This window comes from Panthera uncia (genome assembly GCF_023721935.1).
Source record: "Panthera uncia isolate 11264 chromosome A1 unlocalized genomic scaffold, Puncia_PCG_1.0 HiC_scaffold_17, whole genome shotgun sequence".
Taxonomy (NCBI): domain Eukaryota; kingdom Metazoa; phylum Chordata; class Mammalia; order Carnivora; family Felidae; genus Panthera; species Panthera uncia.
Window position 1 is genome coordinate 58143947 of NW_026057577.1, and position 20021 is coordinate 58163967.

The window sequence follows — 20021 nt, forward strand, 5'->3', positions numbered from 1 at the left end:
CTTCATCACAACCCTGTCAGCGAGGTACTGTTAATATTTCCTTTCTGCACATCAGGAAATGGAAACTGACCAAAAGTCATATGGGTAGAAAATGGCAGAGCCAGGAGTGAATCCAGAAGCTATAGGCTCAAGATAAAAATATTATATATTTTGATCACTAAACTGAAATTGCACTTTCCAACACTATTGAAGGGACACTCACTCTAAAGAGCTCGAAGTGGGGAGTTGTGATGGGAAGAAAGTTGATTGCACTGGTTTACACACTTCAGGGCAGGTGACGGTTTGGAGGGGATTTTCTTTCTTTCTTTTTTTTTTTTTTTTTGAAATTTATTGTCAAATTGGTTTCCATACAACACCCAGTGCTCATCCCAAAAGGTGTGGAGGGGCTTTTCTTACTGCATGCCAGGTAGATCCAGCAGTGAGCTCTGATTTTTCCAGGAGGACCACATCCTTCATCCCTGCTTTGGCCAGGTGATAAGCCAGACTCACACCAATGCAGCCACCTCCAATTATCACAGTTTCTGCTCTGTCTTTCCATCTTGTTTCCGCAGACAAAGGTGCGTTTTCCTCTCTGGAAGACAATTTTTGTAAATGGTAGTTTTATTAGGCTATGGCAGCTGTAGTTTTTCTGACTTGTTTCCTGTTTCTTCTCCTTTTTTCTCTAGTATTTTAACAGTGCCCGTGAGGGTTGCATAGCGCTGATTTAGTCATTGGGGCATCTAAACCCTGATTGAAGCAACCTGGTTAAGGGAGGAAAGAGGAGGACTTTGAAACCCCTTCCATATAATTCTGGTCCATTGTAGATAACAAATATAGCTAAAGAATTGAACATGACTTCTATTTTTTTTTCCCAAAAGAGTTAAAGAGTAGTTTTTTTTTTCAGTCTACTTGGAGAACACACATAATCATTCTATTCCCTGAAAAACCATTATTATGAACTTTAGCTCCTATAAGTCTTGGATCATCTCCTCCATCCAATGCTTTCCAGGCTGCGGAGAGCCAGACGGAGTAAAATGTTCTTCTTCGTTTAACTTCCTCACCACGTACAGCCTCCTCTAATTTTATAGTTACTGCTCAGTGGTCTCATATATTTATTTGCGTGACTTTCTACCTAGCAGGATCGTGGGCCTCTCCAGGACACGTTGTAAAAAGCAAGGTGTAAGTAAGGCAAAGAGGAATATATATCTCTATATAACATAGGAAGATATACATATATATATATATATATATCATATATATATATACATATACATATATATATATATATATATATATCTTCCTATGTTTGCTTACACATAGACAATCTCTGGAAAAATACAGAAGACACTGTTAACAAGTTGACTGGGAGATGGGGGTAGGAGTAACTTCGCACTGGGAACCCTTTGATACTGTTTCACTTTGTCCACCAGCGCGTGAAATCCGAATGCCCATTTCTCAGAGGCCCAGGCTCCCCCGACCCGGCAGACTGCCTCAGGCCCTGCTCCCACCCAGGCAGCAGCCCATCCGCGGGCCTCCGCGCCGGCCGGGTCCCCACTCACCCTTGGCGGCCGCAGGCTGAGCGCGGGCGGCCGGGGGAGCCCTGCAGCCGGAGACTCGACAGCAGGAGGCCCCGCTGCGCGCCCGGGCGGAGCATGGCGAGGCCGAGGAGGCCGAGGGCGCGGGCGCGGGAGACTGCTCCGAGGACACCGGGCACCCTGGGGCAGCGGGGCCGGCGGCTCTGCTGGGGGACCCTCCCCCGGGCGAGGGGCGGGTTCCAGAGCTTGGCGCGCTCTCGCGGACCCGGCGGCCGCACAGCCGCGGCGAGATGGCACCGGCCGGAGGCCCCGGGGCCAAAAAGGTGAGTTTCCGGGAGTCGGCGAGGTACTCAGCGCTCCCGGCCGCGGGGCTCCTGGCGCCTGAGTTGAGACCCCACTTCAACCCTTGAATGAGCTCTGCGGCCCTGGCCCGGCACCTGGAGGGCTCTGTGTCTCAGTATACGCGATCGCCACTTGCCCGGGGCGACAATACCGCCTTGGCGTGAGGATTAGATAATTTACTGAGCCCGGACTCGGTGCCCCACACTTCGCGGACTGCGCACAATTATTCCCATTTTTCAGGTGAGGAAACTGAGGCCCAGAAAGGCCACTAGCTCAAGGTCACCCATCTAGTCCAGGGTGGAGCGGGGATTTGAAGTCTAGCTCCGGACTCAGGCGCCGCGCTCACATTTTCTACCCTCAGCCTACCTCAGGTCTTGGGCTCAACTAGCCCCAGAGCTTGGTTCTCTGGCGTTTTGGGAAGGGTAGCAGCCTGGCCCTGCAACTGATGGGCTGGCCTGAAACCAGGGGTGCAAGATGCTCCCAGACGCCCACCGCGGAGTGGGGGCGGGTGGGGAAGTGCGCAGGTTAGTGGGGTAGCGGCCTTCTGCCTAGCCTTTTCAGTAGGACCGGCTTTCTGGTTCCTTCTCTAGGCCTCTTTCCCTCTCTGTTCACCAAGTGTCAGCTTTGTCCCCCCACCCCCCAACGTTTCTTGGTGAGGAGAAGGGGTGACAAAATTAGGAAAGGCATGAACTTGGACGCAGAACATCTCCAGGATCCCTCAAAGCAACCCAGCTGTGCCCTGAAACTCAGAGGGGGGAAGGGAGAAGCTATATAGGCATGTAAGTATGCACCACTGATCTTTTTCTCCTAAAAAATTATTAACAATCAAGATGCCCAATGATGGTGCGCTCCCTAAATATAGGTGCATCCACTTAATAAGTTATTAGGCAGCCAATTAAGAAGCTAAGTATGAGAACAAGCAAACTGCTTTGACAATAGTTAAGTTACAAAAGGAGTTATACTATACAGACCAACCCCAACTATGTAAATATTTATATATGCAGTGAAAGGAAAGAATAATGGTAATAGTTGCATAAAATGTGGAATATGACTTTAACAATTAAAAAAAATCTTTGGATATGTTTTATAAAAGTAAAATATGGGCATTGAAGTAAATGAGCTTAATAAAAGATAAAGACATTGTGCTGACTTCTTTCTCTAAATTTTCTGTATTACTGTGTTCACCTTTGGCTCACTTTTTAAAAGGTTTTTAAAATATGCTGTCCCTGTTCAATTTCTTCCCAGCCTCTGCTCTTGCAACGCCAAGGTTATCGTATGATAACCATGTTAATGTGTACCTGGGAGTTAAAATGTTAGTGGGAAGCAGCTAATCTCGACTCTCCTGTCAGCCAACAGGTACATTTTAAGAATTCATTTAGTTGCCACAGGGGACACTTCCAATCGCTTCATTAATCCCCAAGAGCAGTCCTAGTGGCAACTTCAGGCATATTGGATCTCTGGCAGCGTCTGGCCGTCTGGCCGAGGGTGAATGAAGTTGGTCTACTCATCTGTCTGATCAGAGGTGCCCTGAAGCCATACCTTAAATCCAGAAGTCTAGATACTGATATCTGCAACAAGGAAGCATAAATGCCTCTCAGAGCTCACTACCAGATCCAAGGCAGATTCACTGCCAAACTGAAAGGGAGGATGGAATGAAAATATAAATGTACTGCAAATTAATTTACATTGCTCTTTATTTTACAGAGTCCCCTGTCATTCTGGAGCTGTCTTTAGATCAGCTGGTGTAGTAATTAACTAGGGTGGTAGATAGAGCAGTGAAGGAGAGGCTTAAAGGTGCTCTGAATTCAAGTCTTGATAATATAGCTATTTTGCTAATGGCTTTTTAAGAAAACTGGCAAAATTTAAAATTTTGGACAAACATCTAGATAACAGATCAAAATGGCTTAACTTGTTATCGTGAAGATTACAATCAAAATAGGCACTATAATTTTCTTAAAACCCTAGCTAGCTAATTTTCTGTTAAAGAGTGTCATTTTTTTTTCCTCTCTCTCTCTCCTCAGGACTAAACTTGTAGCACATAAGACACAAGTGACAGTTTCAAAAATCTTATCTGTCTGCTGACTCTTGGCATGGTTTGTTAAGAGCCTACTCTTTGTTAGGTGCTGTATGAGGTGGTAGGGATACAGACAAATGAGATTTGTCACCTGAGCCTCAAGCATTTTAAAGCCAAACAGAGGGGACAGGTAAGTAACCAGATACTGTAGCTACAGGTGACAGATGCAGGAATGGAGGGTGTTTGACCTGAAGCAGAACACAAAGGAGGAAGTAATCACAAGTAAGAGTCAGACAGGCAAGGCTTTGGTCTGCAGCAGTGGAAGATACAACAGAGTGGGCTGTGGGAGCGAATTGGAGGCCATTTCAATAATCCAGGGACAGTAGGATGTAGGTATGTATCTAAGAAGTGTTAAATAGATACACTTGGCATAACCCCGAGACAGGTTGAATGTGGTAGGTGAGATACTAACCTATAACACCTAAACTGTATGCCAGTGTTTTTCCCCTCTAGAATTGTTTGGTGTATACTATTAAATTTGAATCTTAGCTTATAATTGAAGTGTTAGATTTCCAAGATGAGATTTTATACAGATGACTATACCTCTGATTTTCTGTTCTGTATTCCTCTGCAGCATTTCTTTCTTACATACGTTGTGATGATTTTTTGACCCATCAGCCTTCCCCCGAGTGGGCACACTTTGAGTTTCTCGAGGGCAGGGACCTTGTCTTAGTCCAATGTTTATCCCTCTTGCCTGGAACTGTACCTGGCATGTGGAAAGTTCTCATGAAAATTTAAAGCTGAAGTCTTTTTTTATGTTTCAAAAGTACAACATTGAAAGAGCAAATTGCATATTTTGGAAGGAATAGAGAACTAGGTGAGAATCATAATAAATATTAACAGTTCTTCCACATTCAACTAAAATTCATCTTTAGATATAAAATATGGAAAAAATAACCAGAGTCAAAGCAGTGTTTATGGTTAATATAGCTAACACAGTTTGTATTCCATTTCACTTCCCTCCACACAAAAATGGAGATGTTCTAGATATGGCGGCCTCCACTGCAACTCTTTCTAATGTACCTTCCTGGGCTGCAGATATGGCTGGTTAGAAGGGGCAACTGGAGGCATTTCTCTCCCACTCATGCATTGCTGTGTGTCTAGCTGTAGACAGGGCTGAAGTGAACTGGCCTTGTATTTTCAGTAAAAGATTGTATCTTCAGCTAATGCAATCTTTACAAGAGGAGTAGGGGTCAGCATGGGAGTGTTTGCAGTTTTCCTATAGGATGGTCAGGGAATGCCTCCCTGAAAAGATGACCCTTGACCAAAGCCCTGAAGGCATGTGACGGTGAGCCATGCAGGTATTTGGGGGAGGCGGGTATTTGGGGGAGGCACATTTTAGACAATGGAAACTGTAAGCCCTTGGAGAACTGCTCTGGATACAGCCTTTTATTCAAGTATGGGTGGGCCAAACAGAAAAGTGGGATTAGAAAGAGAGTAGATTAGGAATTTAGAAGATCTGAAGTCCACTTTAGCTTTGTAATCTTTCTTAGCTCTGTGATCTTGGACAAGTCACTTAGTCTCGTTGAGCCTCAGTTTCCTCATTTATAAAATGGGAATAAAAACCATCTGCCCTGCCTAGCTCACAGAGTTGTCGGGAGTACCAAATGAAAACATATATGAACATGCTGGAAAATGTAGGGGCATAGTTATGAAACTTTCTGCCCCTTAGGATTATGTTTAGTGGTTTATGCAAAAAAAAAAGAGGCTAGTTTTCTCCCCTAACGTGAGGCCTAACAATCCATGGCTGCTGCAGCTACGCAAAGATGCCATTAAAACCCTGCGGCTGTGGGGGCGCCTGGGTGGCTCAGTCGGTTAAGCGGCCGACTTCAGCTCAGGTCACGATCTCGCAGTCCGTTTGAGTCCTACATTGAGCTCTGTGCTGATGGCTCAGAGCCTGGAGCCTGCTTCCGATTCTGTGTCTCCCTCTCTCTCTGCCCCTCCCCCGTTCATGCTCTGTCTCTCTCTGTCTCAAAAATAAATAAAAAGTTAAAAAAATAAAAATAAAAAAAAAAACAAAAAACCCTGCGGCTGTGAGTGACAGCAACTGTTAGTCGGCTCCACCTGCCTTAGTGTGTGACTTTCAATGGCATGGCTGCAGGATGACTGGTATACCTCTAGGGCTTATATTGACATTCTAGTCAGGAAAGAGAAAAAGTGCCACGATGGAAGAGAGTGCCCATCTATATCAGGAAAGCAAAACTTTGCCAGAAATCTTTAACTGGCTTCTGCCCATGTCTCATTGGCCAGCTCTATGTAATATACCCACCTCCCCCCAGCGGAAGGGAGCCCAAGAATTTTTTTTTGTTTATTTATTTATTTTGAGAGAGAGCAAGATAGAGTGTGAGCCAGGGGGGGCAGAGAGAGATGGAGAGAGAGAATCCCAAACAGGTTCCATGCTGTCATTGCAGAGCCCAATGCAGGGATCAATCCCACAAACTGTGAGATCATGATCTGAGCAGGAACCGAGAGTCAGACGCCTAACCAACTGAGCCACCCAGGCATCCTGAGAATTTTTTTAATAAATTTTCTTTCAATGTTTGTTTATGTTTGAGAGAGAGAGAAAGAGAGAGAGTAGGAGGGGGCAGAGAGAAAGGGAGACACAGAATCCGAAGCAGGCTCCAGGCTCTAAGCTGTCAGCACAGAGCTCAATGTAGGACTCAAACCCACAAACTGCTAGATCATGACCTGAGCTGAAGTCAAACGCTTAACCGACTGAGCCACTCAGGCGTGCACTGCCCCTCTGCCAGAGAATTTTTTTTAAGTTGAGGACATTGTCTCCCCAAACGAAATACATTAACAAAGAAGAGAAGAGGAAATACATACTAATTAGGCAACTATCAGTGTCTGCCACAAACATGTTGAGAAAACAGTATATCGCAGAATCAGCACTTTCACTATAATTTGACTCAGCGTAAACATTATTTGAGAAAAAACAGTCACAGCACTTTGCACAACACAAGTACCTGGAATGTCCAGGAAATATAGTATACTCAGTCTTTCTAGAATATTGTTAGACATTGAGGATTTTGACAGAACTGGATCTATAAGAACATAGGACCACCTTTCCTAAAATTGGAAACTGCTTTAAGGGAAAAAAAAAAAAAAAAAAAGAGGCATCTTGGGTGATTTTTCTTTCTTTTCTTCAGGGTATTTTGGAACGTCTGGAGAATGGGGAGGTTGTGGTTGGAGACGGCAGCTTTCTCCTAACTCTGGAGAAGAGGGGCTACGTGAAGGCGGGGCTCTGGACTCCAGAAGCGGTGGTGGAATATCCCAATGCAGGTCAGTGCCAGCAGCCCCGACGGCGTTTATCTGGGTGACAGTTTGCTTAAATCTGACTGAGAGAATATAAAGGAATAATTCTCAGTGTTTTCTAAGGACTGTTTCCCTTGCCAGAATCACCAAGATGTGGACGGTGACAGTACATGGCTGAAGCACATAGAATAAAATGTCCTCTCCCTCCCCGCCGCCCACCACCACACGCTTGCATCTTCATACATAGGAGGTGTTAAATTATACACCTTAATATTTGTTCCATGAATATTCACCTTGTGGATAGTCAAGAGTTTCCTGAACCTCATGTGTTATGGCTTCACGTTAATCCTTCTGGCTAATTTGCTTATTATACTAGAACCGTGTTTGGTAAAGATGATTAATGGTAACCACCAGATTAACAGAGCATAGAGAGTAGACATTTGGGGGTTGCTGGGGGAGAGGGGTGTGAAGAAATAAACAGTTTCACCTCATCCCCTTAGCTAGAAAAAAAAACCCAAAAAACAATAAGAGTTGGAGGTAGAAACTGGGATGGGATTGGTGAGTAACATCAAACTGGAGCTTTAATTCTGTTTTTACTCTTTATTGAGAGCAAGGTCCTAAATTAAAGGGGAGGATAAAATGAAAGAATGAAATGGATACAAGCTGGGAACGGAACTTTCAGTTTGCTCTGATTTTATTCATATATGCACGGTGTATCTGAGAAGCCTGGGATCCTGTCCTGGTTCTTCTGCCGACCAGCCGTGTGACCTTGGACAAGTCATTTGACTTTCCCAAGGGTCAGTTTCTTGATCCATGCCACATGAGGGTGTGAGATGGGCTAGTTGTCAGGACTTGTGAGTTAACCGGTGTGAAGGGTCCCACGTGTCCTAAGTCCCTGATGGCATTTGCATTGTTTCATCCAACACCCAGAGTTATGTGGTGGGACCAGGTTTTATTTCTCTGGTGCTTAGCATGAAGTTTTCATCTGGCCCAAGGAAAACTTGTTCTTCATTTTATTTATTTTTTTTAAGTTTATTTATTTTGAGAAAGAGAGAGCACGTGGTGCAAGCACATGCAAGCAGGGGAGGGGTAAAGAGAGAGGGAGAAACAGAGTCCCAAGTGGGCTTCATGCTGTCAGCCCAGAACCCGACGAGGGGCTTGATCTCACGAACCTGGGGTTATGACCTGAGTCAAAATCAAGAGTCAAACACAACCAAATGAGCCACCCAGGTGCCCCTGTTCTTCATTTTAGAAGATTCTTCTGCTAAACCAGAAAGTGTTGAAATAACAAGGATGAAGAGAGAGAAGGAAAGGGTGTTCTGATAGGCCAACAAAAGCTCTCTGATGGCACCTTAGCAGCCGCTTGCTGTTGAATCAGTTCGATGGGGGCACAACCCACATACACTCTGTCCAATTTGAGAATTTCCTCATCCTTTTTTGAGGGCTCCCAGTGCTGACTATAAGTAGATCAGCCACATCCCTCACAACACAGGCAAATGAATAAACCCTCTCTAGACCAAAAGATTGAGGGGGCAGTTGGCCAACCAGGCCTTAATCTCTGCCTGCGACTGCACCAGGCTGTTGAGGCCCATCGACAGGGCAACATGAGGCTACTCCAAATAGCCCCAGTTTGGTATTGACTCTGCCTTGTTCTGTCCTTGAATTCTACTGACCGTAATCTGCAATTTTTTATAAGTACAAGGTTTGAAATGTGTCTGATTAAAAGAGATGTGAGTGGGTAAGCTACTTTTGCTATAAATGAAAGCTCCTATGGTTTTTATCTTCTTAATTTTAATTCAAAATCTACCTTGTAGTTCGTCAACTTCACATGGAATTCTTGAGAGCAGGATCAAATGTCATGCAGACTTTCACCTTTTCTGCCAGTGAGGACAATATAGAGAGCAAGGTAATTTTGGTGTGGGGGCAGGTGTGAAGGGAGGGAGGAGGAAAGTGTCAGGGATCATCTGTAATAAAAGTAACCTCTTGGGGAGCCTGGGTGGCTCAGTCTGTTGGGTGTCCGACTTCAGCTCAGGTCATGATCTCGCGGTCCGTGGGTTCGTGCCCTGCATAAGACTCCGTGCTGATGGCTTGGAGCCTGGAGCCTGTTTCAGATTCTGTGTCTCCCTCTTTCTCTGACCCTCCCCTGTTCATGCTCTCTCTCCTCTGTCTCAAAAATAAATAAACGTTTAAAAAAAAAAAAAAAAAGTAACCTCTTGACGGGAAGCTATGGAATTGACCTGATGTGTTACTATACTTTGCTACAAACTCCACACAAAATGTCTATTAAAGAATTAATTATTATGTAAATGAATATATACTAAATAAATGAGCTTTTTTTTCTGCCTCTTTAGCTGGGGTATGTGGGGAGGATAGGACTGGGAAGGAATTGGCCATTGGAAGGACATGGTCATCCTTCTGTGCTATTATTTTATAGATGCCTTTTTCCCTTATTTCACTGTCTTCTCTTCTGACTTGTCCATCTGGAGACAGGGTGGTCCTTGGGAATATGGCACTGGCCTAGGAATGAGAAGAATTGGGTTTGATACTCAACTTTGCCATCTGTTGGGTGTGTGACTTTGGGCAAGACACTTGACTGCAGGGAGCATTGGTTTTCTCTCTGCAAATAGAGATAATTTATGCTTAAATGCATAGGGTCGTTGAGAAAAGTAGATAAGGAGAAGAATACAGAAGTATTATGAGATATTCCATACGTGAAAAGTGTTAATACTTGCAAATGTTCATGCCCATATATTCAACCAACCAGCATTTCTTGAGTACCTGCTATAGTCCAATCTCTATGCTTGAAACAAAGATGAAAGAAAGCCACAGACCTGATTCCTAAGTGGCTCACAGTCAAGTGAGGGAGGCAAACAAACATTTACTAAGATCCAGTGTGGCAAGTCCAGTCATGGAACTATAAGCTCACTGGTAGTAGAGGAGAAGGTACCCAACTCTGCTGGTCTTCCCAACGTGCATTTTACGCCATACCTTGAACTCGTCTTACTTGCTCATTGCCCCTTTGGTTATTTGTAACATTTTACCTCTAAAACGCCAGGCTCACCATCTGAACTCTTGCTCTCCAACTTCAGTGGGAAGATGTGAACGCCACTGCCTGTGACCTTGCCAGGGAAGTGGCTGGAAAAGGTGACGCTTTGGTGGCAGTGGGGGGATCTGCCAGACATCGGCGTACACACACCACAAGGATGAAGCTAGAGTTAAACAACTCTTTCAACGCCAGCTAGATGTTTTTGCCAAGAAAAATGTGGACTTCTTGATTGCCGAGGTAAGTCTCGTGTTTTAGGGAAACACTATTTTGACAAATACAACTGCATAGTCTTCAGCTTTCAGGAGGGTATTGGATTGCTTTGTGCCCTCGTTTCCTCAGGGTACAGGGTCAAAGGTTTGTTTAAATGCACTGTAATCAAGGCAAACATCCTCTCAATTGTGTGCTAGGTTCTGTGTGAAGCCAAAGGGCAGACCCAGGACAGGCCTACCTGCAGCCTTTGTGTTCTTTTGGGTGGTTGTAGCAGCTGACTCACTGGGGACCGTGCAATGTTGGGTGAGAAGGGGACGGTGATTCAGGAAGCAGTCTCTCCTGCGGGAGGGGCAGGGCAGGAAGGGGCTGTGTGCGTGGGCTAGAGGCTGTGAGAGAGCAAAGCTTAGGAGGTAGATGGTTGCTTGGGCTCATGCAGGCCCCACTAACAATACTCAGTACCAAGTAGTTTCGTTGCCCTCCTCTGTTCATGCTGTGCTTACCCCAATCCCTCACCTTTCCCTCAAGCTATGATATGTGAGTGATATTTTGAAGAAAAAATCAGTAAGAATTGATCACTGATTGGACATGAAGGCCCAGAACATTCTCTTCCTTCCACTTCCAAAAATTAAAAAGCCCTCATTCCCGGGGCACCTGGATGGCTCAGCTGGTTGAGCGTCTGACTTCAGCTCAGGTCATGATCTCAAAGTTCATGAGTTCGAGCCCCACATTGGGCTCACTGCTGTCAGCACAGAGCCCACTTTGGATCCCCTCTCTCTGCCCCTGCCTGGCTTGCGCTCTCTCTCTCTCAAAAATAAATAAACATTAAAAAAAAAAAAAAAAGCCCTCATTCCCCATTTCCCACCTTTGTTACCATGTAAAGTCAAGCTCTCAACCCAAATCTCTACCCTCAACAAGGACAATAGCCTCCCAACCGCTATTTCCCTAACCACTCTCTGAACCTATTGAAGACCTTGCTTGGTCAACCTTCCTAAGGCTCAGGGCCAGCCAAGCCTGACAGACACACCTGGCAAGAATCATCTGCAGAGACGGTCACCAACCCCACCTGATAGGTTCTCCAGATGGATGAGGACACCAGTTTGTTTTGCAAGAACCTCTCTGTGGACTCCCTCTGCCATTCCCCACACACTGATTCTGCAGAATCTAAGTCAAGAAGGAAGAAGACAGGGAGATTTTTGCTGAGTTTTCTTCACTTACTTAAGGTCAGCTTTTCAATGATGGCCCTTAAAGAGATTCCTGGGAAGCACCCCTGCAAATGGCCTGGGTTTACCAGACAAGGTGTCTTGTCCACCCTCGGCAAAGAAACTCGGTAGCTATTTCTCCCTGCTCTGTGCCTCAGCGTTCTCGCCGGGCAGAAATCATCATATTTCTCCCTACTTCATGGAGCACTTATGAACGTCTAACTAGAAGTGGATATAAAATCACTTTGAAGTATTAAGCATAATACACTATTCATAATTTTTTTTGGAGATTACCCCAGTTCCATAAAAGAGTTTATTAATAAAATTCCTTCAAAATTATGAATTTAAATACTCAATTACTTTAAAAACCTTTGTGGTTTTTGCTTCTGTTTTTTTCCTAACAGTCATCATCTTGCTGAATCAATGATCCCCGAATGAAAATCTATATATTATTGTTAAAGGAATTAAAATGTGTACTTTAGAAAAGCATTCTTTAGGGGTGCCTGGGTGGCTCAGTTGGTTGAGTGTCCAACTCTTGATTTTGGCTCAGGTCACGATCCCAGGGACATGGGATCGAGTGACGTGTTGGACTCTGTGTTGAGCACAGAGCCTGCTTAGGATTCTCTCTCCCTCTCTCTCTCTCTCTCTGTTTCTCCCCTGCTCGCACGAGCTCTCTCTCTCTCTCCCTCAAAATAAATAAATAAACTTTAAAAAAAAAAAGTATTCTTTAGTCTGCTAAATACCTGTTCCTAGCAAGTTTTACCACATATATTTATTTATTTTTATAACTATTTGGCAACATTTGCATTCCCCCTTTCAAAATCTGCTTTACATTTGGACCAATAGAAATGGTGAAATTTCTCTTAGTATTTTGAGCATGCCGAAGAAGCCATGTGGGCTGTGGAAGTCTTAAAAGCGTTGGGTAAACCTGTGGCAGCTACCATGTGCATAGGCCCAGACGGAGACATGCATGGTGTATCACCTGGAGAATGTGCCGTTAAGCTGGTGAAGGCAGGTAATTTGGATGCATCGTGTGATTAGCAGTTCAGCTATTGTTTATAAAATTTAACAAAGGTTGCTTAATATTGTGAGAGCAGTTCATTGCTAACAGAATTAACTGTAATTGGTTTCCTTATTTCTAAAACTTGGGCGGTGGAGAAGGATAGCTAATTTCTAAGGCAATTTCCAACTACTAAAAAATAAAATAAATAAAATATATAAGTCCTTTATTTCTTTGCCTAGGGGCTGCAACTGTGGGCGTGAACTGCCGATTTGGACCCAGCACCAGCTTGAAGATGATGAAACTCACGAAGGCGGGCCTACAGGCTGCAGGGTCGAAGGCTCATCTGATGGTGCAGTCCCTAGGCTTCCATACACCGGACTGTGGCAAAGGAGGGTTTGTGGATCTCCCAGAATATCCCTTTGGTAAGCCCAGCCACATATTAGAGGTCCTTGTGTTTTCTTGTGCTGACAGCATGGAAACGGCCATAATAAATAGCTATGGTACGGTCTTACAAATAGAGACCGCATAAAACAAAAACGTTCAATGTTATTGAAAAATGAGCAGAATCTAAAGTTCGTGATTTTCTAATTGTAAAAAATGCCCATCAGAGCACCTGTGATTTGAATACAAGGACAGTAACAGCAATGCTGTGATGGTTGTGTTGCAGGACTGGAGCCCAGAGCTGCAACCAGATGGGATATTCAGAAATATGCCAGAGAGGCCTACAAACTCGGGGTCAGGTACATTGGCGGGTGCTGTGGATTTGAACCCTACCACATCAGGGCGATTGCAGAGGAGCTGGCCCCAGAAAGGGGCTTTTGGCCTCCTGCTTCTGACAAACATGGGAGTTGGGGAAGCAGTCTCAATATGCACACCAAGCCCTGGATTAGAGCCAGGTAGGAATTTTCTAATTGACATTACTATTTCGCTCGAATCTCATTTTATGTATTGTTAGAAACACTATGCATGCAGTAAAAATTGAAAAAATATACAAGTATATAAAATTAAAACTAGAGGCCCCTGGGTGGCTCAGTCAGTGGAGCACCTGACTTCGGCTCAGGTCATGATCTCACAGGTTTGTGACTTTGTGCCCCATGTTGGGCTCTCTGCTGTCAGCATGGAGTCTGCTTCAGATCCTCTGTCTCCCTCCCTTGTGTTTTGAAATCTTAGACCTTATTTCTGGTTTAGCAATTTTAAGCTGTAATTACTGCTAACCCTTTAAAAAACTGAGGCATTTAAATCACAAAATATTCCCCTTTTCTCCCTGATCTACTTTTCCCAATTTTGATGTATTACATTTTTATTTCTTCTTTTGGTTACCTTTATAAATTTGAATTTTCTATTTAGCCATCTATTTCTTAATCCATTGCTATAAAGCAGTATCTCTTAATTCCACTTTGTAAAACAAGAATTAACTCGGGGCACCTGGGTGGCTCAGTTGGTTGAGCATCCAACTTAGGCTCAGGTCATGATCTCATGGTTTGTGACTTTGAGCCCCGCATCGTACTCTGTGCTGACAGCTCAGAGCCTGGAGCCTGCTTCAGATTCTGTGTCTCTCTTGCTCTTTGCCCCTCCCCAGCTCGTGCTCCATCTCTCCCTCTCTCAAAAATAAACATTAAAAAAATTTTTTTTAAACAATTAACTCTTTCTGCTCCCCTCTACTCTCTCTCCCTCATCTACCGCTTGGCTTCTTTAAGGTGTTCCATGACAGTTACATCATTGAGTTCTGCTCGATGCTGTAAAGCTGGGTGCCTGGGTGGCTCTGTCGGTTAAGTGTCCGATGTCACTCAGGTCATGATCTCATGGTTCATGAGTTTGAGGCCTGTGCCAAGCTCTGCACTGGCGATGCGGAGCCTGCTTGGGATTCTGTCTCTCTTGCTCTCTCTCTCTGCCCCTTCCCCACTTGCACTCTCTCTATCTCAAAATAAATAAACTTTTAAAAAATGTAAATCTAGTAAATAACATTTACACTATTATTGTAATTGTCATACTAAACAAACAGGATTCATGAAATGTAATAATCAGAGTGCAACTTTATTTTTGTCTCCCTCTGTCTCTTTAAACCTGCTCATTCTTTCCTCTGTCCCTATTTAAAAATACGGACATGCCCCAGGACTTTGTTGGGTAGTCTTAGGCAATAGAAAGCCCTGCGACCACTTTATTTAGCAAACACAGTCTTAATTCAGTAATTAAAGTGTACAGTTCCATGTAAAATCAAAACTTGGAACACATGAAGCTTACATCTCCTCCTGTTTTCCATTGGTTGCCTTCAATAGGCAGGAAACTAGGGAAAGTCAGGCTGGTCCTTCTCTTTCTCTCTTAGGCTTTCAATCCTCCCTTCCCGTCTTGCTAACCATGATTCCTGACCTCTTCATATTGAAAGGGAGAAGAGAGAGGATGGAAAGGGGACTTAACTGTTCCTCCTTGCCCAGCAGCCTAACAGGAAGACTGCATTTTCTGGACCTGACAGGTCTTCCTGAGCACTGCCATGGTTCCTCACAGCCTTCCCCTGGGATGCCACAGGCATCGCTTTCTCTCACTGCCACTTCCCCCTTCAGATCCTGGCTTTTTCAGCAGGTCACTCCAAATAACACCCTGTTTCAGAGGTCTCATCGTCCTTCCTGGTGATTCTAAATACCTCCGGATTTTCAACACCTCCAGGCTGGCTCTCTTTCACTTGGGGGCCACAACTGACTGGAGGAACTTTCACTCTTCCCTCATGTAAACAAACTATGAGAGTGTGGTCTGATCCCAATTTAATGGCACCCTCTTTGCTCTCAATCAGAGAAGCTGGCCCTTTGGTCTGTGAGCTAGATTGTCCAGGGTAGAGTCAGGTGAGCCATGGGACTGGCTCTTGGCCACCTCCTTTGAAACTTCTGCAGAGTGTCTGTCTTGTGACCTTGATACCTCATGTCTGCCATATCTTGGTGCTGCCAATAAGATTTCCAGTCTAATATCCTGATACATTAATGATTTTCTAAATGTTCACTTAGAACCAAGACATAAGCATGGAACTATGGAGAAAGAGAAATAATTCTGTTTTAAGACACTTGAGGGACGCCTGGGTGGCTCAGTCGGTTGGGCGGCCGACCTTGGCTCAGGTCATGATCTCACGGTCCGTGAGTTCGAGCCCCGCGTCGGGCTCTGTGCTGACAGCTCAGAGCCTGGAGCCTGTTTCAGACTCTGTGTCTCCCTCTCTCTGACCCTCCCCCGTTCATGCTCTGTCTCTTTCTGTCTCAAAAATAAATAAACGTAAAAAAAAAATTTTTTTTTAAAGACACTTGAGCCTCTTGTGGGAGAATGTTCCAAGCATCAAGCTCAAATCAATTCCCTTCTGTCATATTTCATTTCATCTGTAGTGCACATGTATGCCATATTTTAATTTGTTTCATACTTAGACTGTGACTTTCTTTGTACAACATTTGGTTTTCTAGGAACTTCTAATTAACTTCCTTTGTCATTGTTGAAAGATGAATAACAGGCCTACTTTCTCTAAGGTCTTCCAAGTTCTAAATTATACTATTTGTTATAAATTGTTACAAATCATGCTTTTTGTCAATGCACTTTGTTATTGAAGACATTTTTCTGAGGACCTCTTGAATGACTGTTGTGTTATGAATCACTGCATCTCTGACTCTCTCTCGTCGATCTCTATACAATGCCATCCCGTTTCCCTCTTTTAGAAATCAAAGTCTCTGCTGTCTCCTCGTCTTTCTTCAGTGCTGTTATGTATTTAACCCATTTTTTATTTCTTTATGCATTTCGGCGGGATTTTTTTAATGTTTATTTATTTATTTATTTATTTATTTATTTGAGAGAAAGAGAGTATGTGTGCACGCGCGAGCAGGGAGGGGCAGAGAGCAAGGGTGAGAGAGAATCCCAAGAAGGCTCCACACTGTCAGTGCAGAGCCCAATGCAGGGCTCGATCTCACAAACCATGAGATCATGACCTGAGCCGAAATCCAGAGATGGCCACTTAACTGACTGAGCCACCCAGGCTCCCCTTCAGTGGGATTTAGAACACTCTTCATTTTTTACCTGAAACAACATCCCTAGCGTAAATTTATTTAGATTGTAAAAGCAGGCAAGAAATCATTTAGCCAAACACTTCTTCCGGGAGATATGGATGCTTATCAGAGAAAATTGATTTTATAGGTATCATACTTAGAACAAAGTAATACAAATATAATTAAAAGATGAGGAGAGCAAACTTTGGCGATGATTAAAATAGTTCAAATAAGTGAGATATGGCTTACTTTAATTATTATCTAGGGATCCTTAAAATTCATTACCAGGTAAAGAGAAAACATTTTTCTGTAGAACAAAGCCAGACATTCCTTGTACCTTAAACTCCCAAACATATTGATGTTCACAACAATTTGTGATTACACCAAAACCCATAGACATCCCAGATTTCTGACATTTTCATCATCCAAAAAATGTCAATATATTCATTGCTTCGTAAATAAAGTGGAAAAAACTGTATAAATATATTTACTACAAAGGTCTGTGACCAGGAACCTTTGTACGCTTCTTTCTTTGTCTAAAAACAAGAACAAATATTAACAAAATAATTTGTATTCGGTTTCTGGTTACTTTTGAAGACTTACACTGTGTTTTTACATTAAAAACCAGCTTTGGGGCGCCTGGGTGGCTCAGTCAATTAAGCGGCCAACTCTTAATTTCAGCTCAGGTCATGACCTCACACTTCATGGGTTGGAGCCCTGCATCAGGCTCTGCACTGACCATGTGAAGCCTGCTTACAACCTCTCCCTCTCTCTCCCTGCCCCTCTCCTGCTTGTGCTCTCTCTCTCTCTCTCTCTCTCTCTCTCTCTCTCTCACACACACACACACACACACACACACAAAATAAATAACCATTTTTTTAAAACCCCGTCTTCATATATTTGTCATTATATAAAACTATTGAGTAGAGCTAGAAGGACCCTGCTAGAAAGTTCAGAATACATGTAGTTCACCAAAACATGTAAAATTTAAACACATATTCTTTTTCTGAGAGGTGCTGTGAAACCCAGTGATTGTTTTTGATAGAAATGTGAGAAAAGCATTGATGGACATAGTTTTTCAGTCTGTGTGTTGAAACTGAAGTTTTGCCTGATCATCTACCAAGCCTATGTGTATTTGGCAAATACATACATGCATACGTACTAATTTATTTTATATTCGCATATATATATATATATATATATACACACACACACATATTAGACTTATGAAACAGGTACGCATTTTTTAATTATTTTTTTTAAACACAGGGCCAGAAGGGAGTATTGGGAAAATCTGCTGCCAGCTTCGGGCAGACCTTTCTGTCCTTCACTGTCACAGCCGGACGTCTAAGGAGTAGTGCTGTTTCAGAATAACAGAACAGAAGGAAGTCCCCCTCCGCCCCCGTCTGGAACTGTTCCCCGCCTTTACCCCCAGCCCACCTTGCTGTCTCCAGTTGCTGAACAGCTAATGTGCTGCTGGCCCTTGGGTTCCGTCCAACATACACATCTTATGCTCCTACTGTGGACAAACACCCAGCTGGATGCTGCAGCAGATGCAGAGGTGATGGGAAAGGGCCTCTGCATAGAGGTCCTCCAGCTCCTTACTGTCCAGTAATGCTGTGCTACATTCTTTGGAAGGTCATCAAGAATAGCAACACGTGGTGCACCTGAGTCGTTCAGTCAGTTAAGCATCTGGTTTTGGCTCTCATGGTTCTTGAGTTCGAGCCCCACATCGGGCTCTCTGCTGTCAGTGCAGAGCCCGCTTCAGATCTTCTGCCCATCTCAAGTGTCTGTCCCTACTCCACTTGGGTTCTTTCTATTTCAAAAATAAACGTTAAAAAAAGAATAATAGCGAAACTTGTTTTTAGGGTGAATTTGAGATTTTAAAATAACCAGAAGTCACTGAACACCAAACCTATTGATTCATTCAGGCAACCAAGCTAGGTGCTTGAGGAAGATGGGACAACAATGAGTCTTCTTCTCTTACATGATTTGTATGATGACTCCAAGGGCAATCCCAAGGAAGTGAAGCAAAAAATGTTTTGAGCAATGGCAGGGTTATTGAAGTAAGTGATTATTTTCAAAAATGATTTTACTTAAAGGTGTTAGGTCCTTAAAAACAAAAAAGGTGTTAGGATCTAGAATGTTCTTAAATGTGTCTTTATGATCACAAACAGCTAAATTATAAATTACTTAAAGACAAGGGCAATTTGCTGTGCTTCATATATTTTTCCTTAAAGTATTTAGCACTGTGCTAGGCATAATAATAGATGCTCAATGAAATTCTTATTTTTGATTGTTAAAATGAGTAAAAATAAATCAACGGTTTTAGAAGACTTTTGAGAAAGTCTGTTCTAATCTATCTTGGTCTAATATTTTCTTGATTTATGTTTGTGTTAGTTGCCATGTGCCAATATCTCTCTGCTTTTTCCAAAACAATGTATCAATTTGTGACAATTAGTAAAATTAAAAATAATGTACCTGTGATAGTGTTTGAATATTTAAAACATCATGGACATTCTTTGGAAAATAATAGCAAACATTTATTCCTTATTATGTTCCAGGCTATTGCTTCACTCTTGTTCTCACACTTTATCTATCTATCTATCTGTGTATCCATTCATCCACATTCATTTGTCCTTTACAGGGATTAAATGAGATCATGGTTTTAACACAGTAATTTATGTAGGAGGAAACTAGAGCTAAGTTAACTTGCCTGAGGTCACACAGTTAGTAAACGACAGAACTGGGATTTGAACCTACATGTGTGGCTCTGGAATCCATGTTCACAACTACTATACTTCACAACCTCTATCACGTGCACAGTGGCTGCTTTTATCAGATTTTTATCCAAATTTTTCTGTTGTGAAGTTTCATGTATTTTTATCAGCTTTGCTTAATATGAATCAGCCTTTCAATCCTATTTCTGTAAAGTAGATAACCTGGAACTCATTAAAATGTTGCCATTTTAGGGCACCTGGATGGCTCAGTGAGTTAGCATCCAACTTCAGCTCAGATCATGATCTCATAGTTGGTGAGTTCGAGCCCCACATCAGGCTCTCTGCTGTCAGTCTGGAGCCTGCTTGGGACCTTCTGTCCCACCCACCCCCCCACCCCGTGCCTCCCCTGCTCCCACTCTCTCCTTCTATAAATAAATAAATAAAATGTTGCCACTCTACCCATAATACATAACCCCAGCATGCTGAAAATTAAAAGGTGAACCATTTACCATCATGTCAAGGCCTTGGGGGTCCTTGAGGATGACTAATAAAAATCACTAAATATGTGCCTGAATATTTTGCTGGCATCCCCAACCAGGACCAGCCAGTCTCTGTTTGGACTTTCCCAGTAGTAACTCACTACCGTGCAAG

At 43.3% G+C, this 20021-nt stretch overlaps 2 protein-coding genes across 2 annotated transcripts in view; one reads left to right on the forward strand and one right to left on the reverse strand.

The window, feature by feature from the left end:
- The window catches only part of DMGDH (dimethylglycine dehydrogenase), a 68225-nt gene extending 66465 nt beyond the window's left edge, over nt 1–1760 (reverse strand). Inside the window, exons 1-2 of the mRNA XM_049648588.1 lie at nt 1539–1760; nt 397–571 (exon numbers count right to left, since the gene is read on the reverse strand). Of these exons, the coding sequence (XP_049504545.1) occupies nt 397–571; nt 1539–1633 (270 nt within the window). The 5' untranslated portion in view covers nt 1634–1760. The remainder of the gene's footprint in view (nt 1–396; nt 572–1538) is intronic.
- Nucleotides 1632–18693, forward strand: BHMT2 (betaine--homocysteine S-methyltransferase 2). The gene is given in 9 exon segments (XM_049648889.1): nt 1632–1837; nt 6989–7212; nt 9000–9091; nt 10275–10346; nt 10349–10468; nt 12508–12655; nt 12883–13065; nt 13311–13539; nt 17920–18693. Coding segments are annotated over 9 exon segments (1356 nt in total). The 3' UTR covers nt 18002–18693.
- The last annotated feature ends 1328 nt before the right edge of the window (nt 18694–20021 follow it).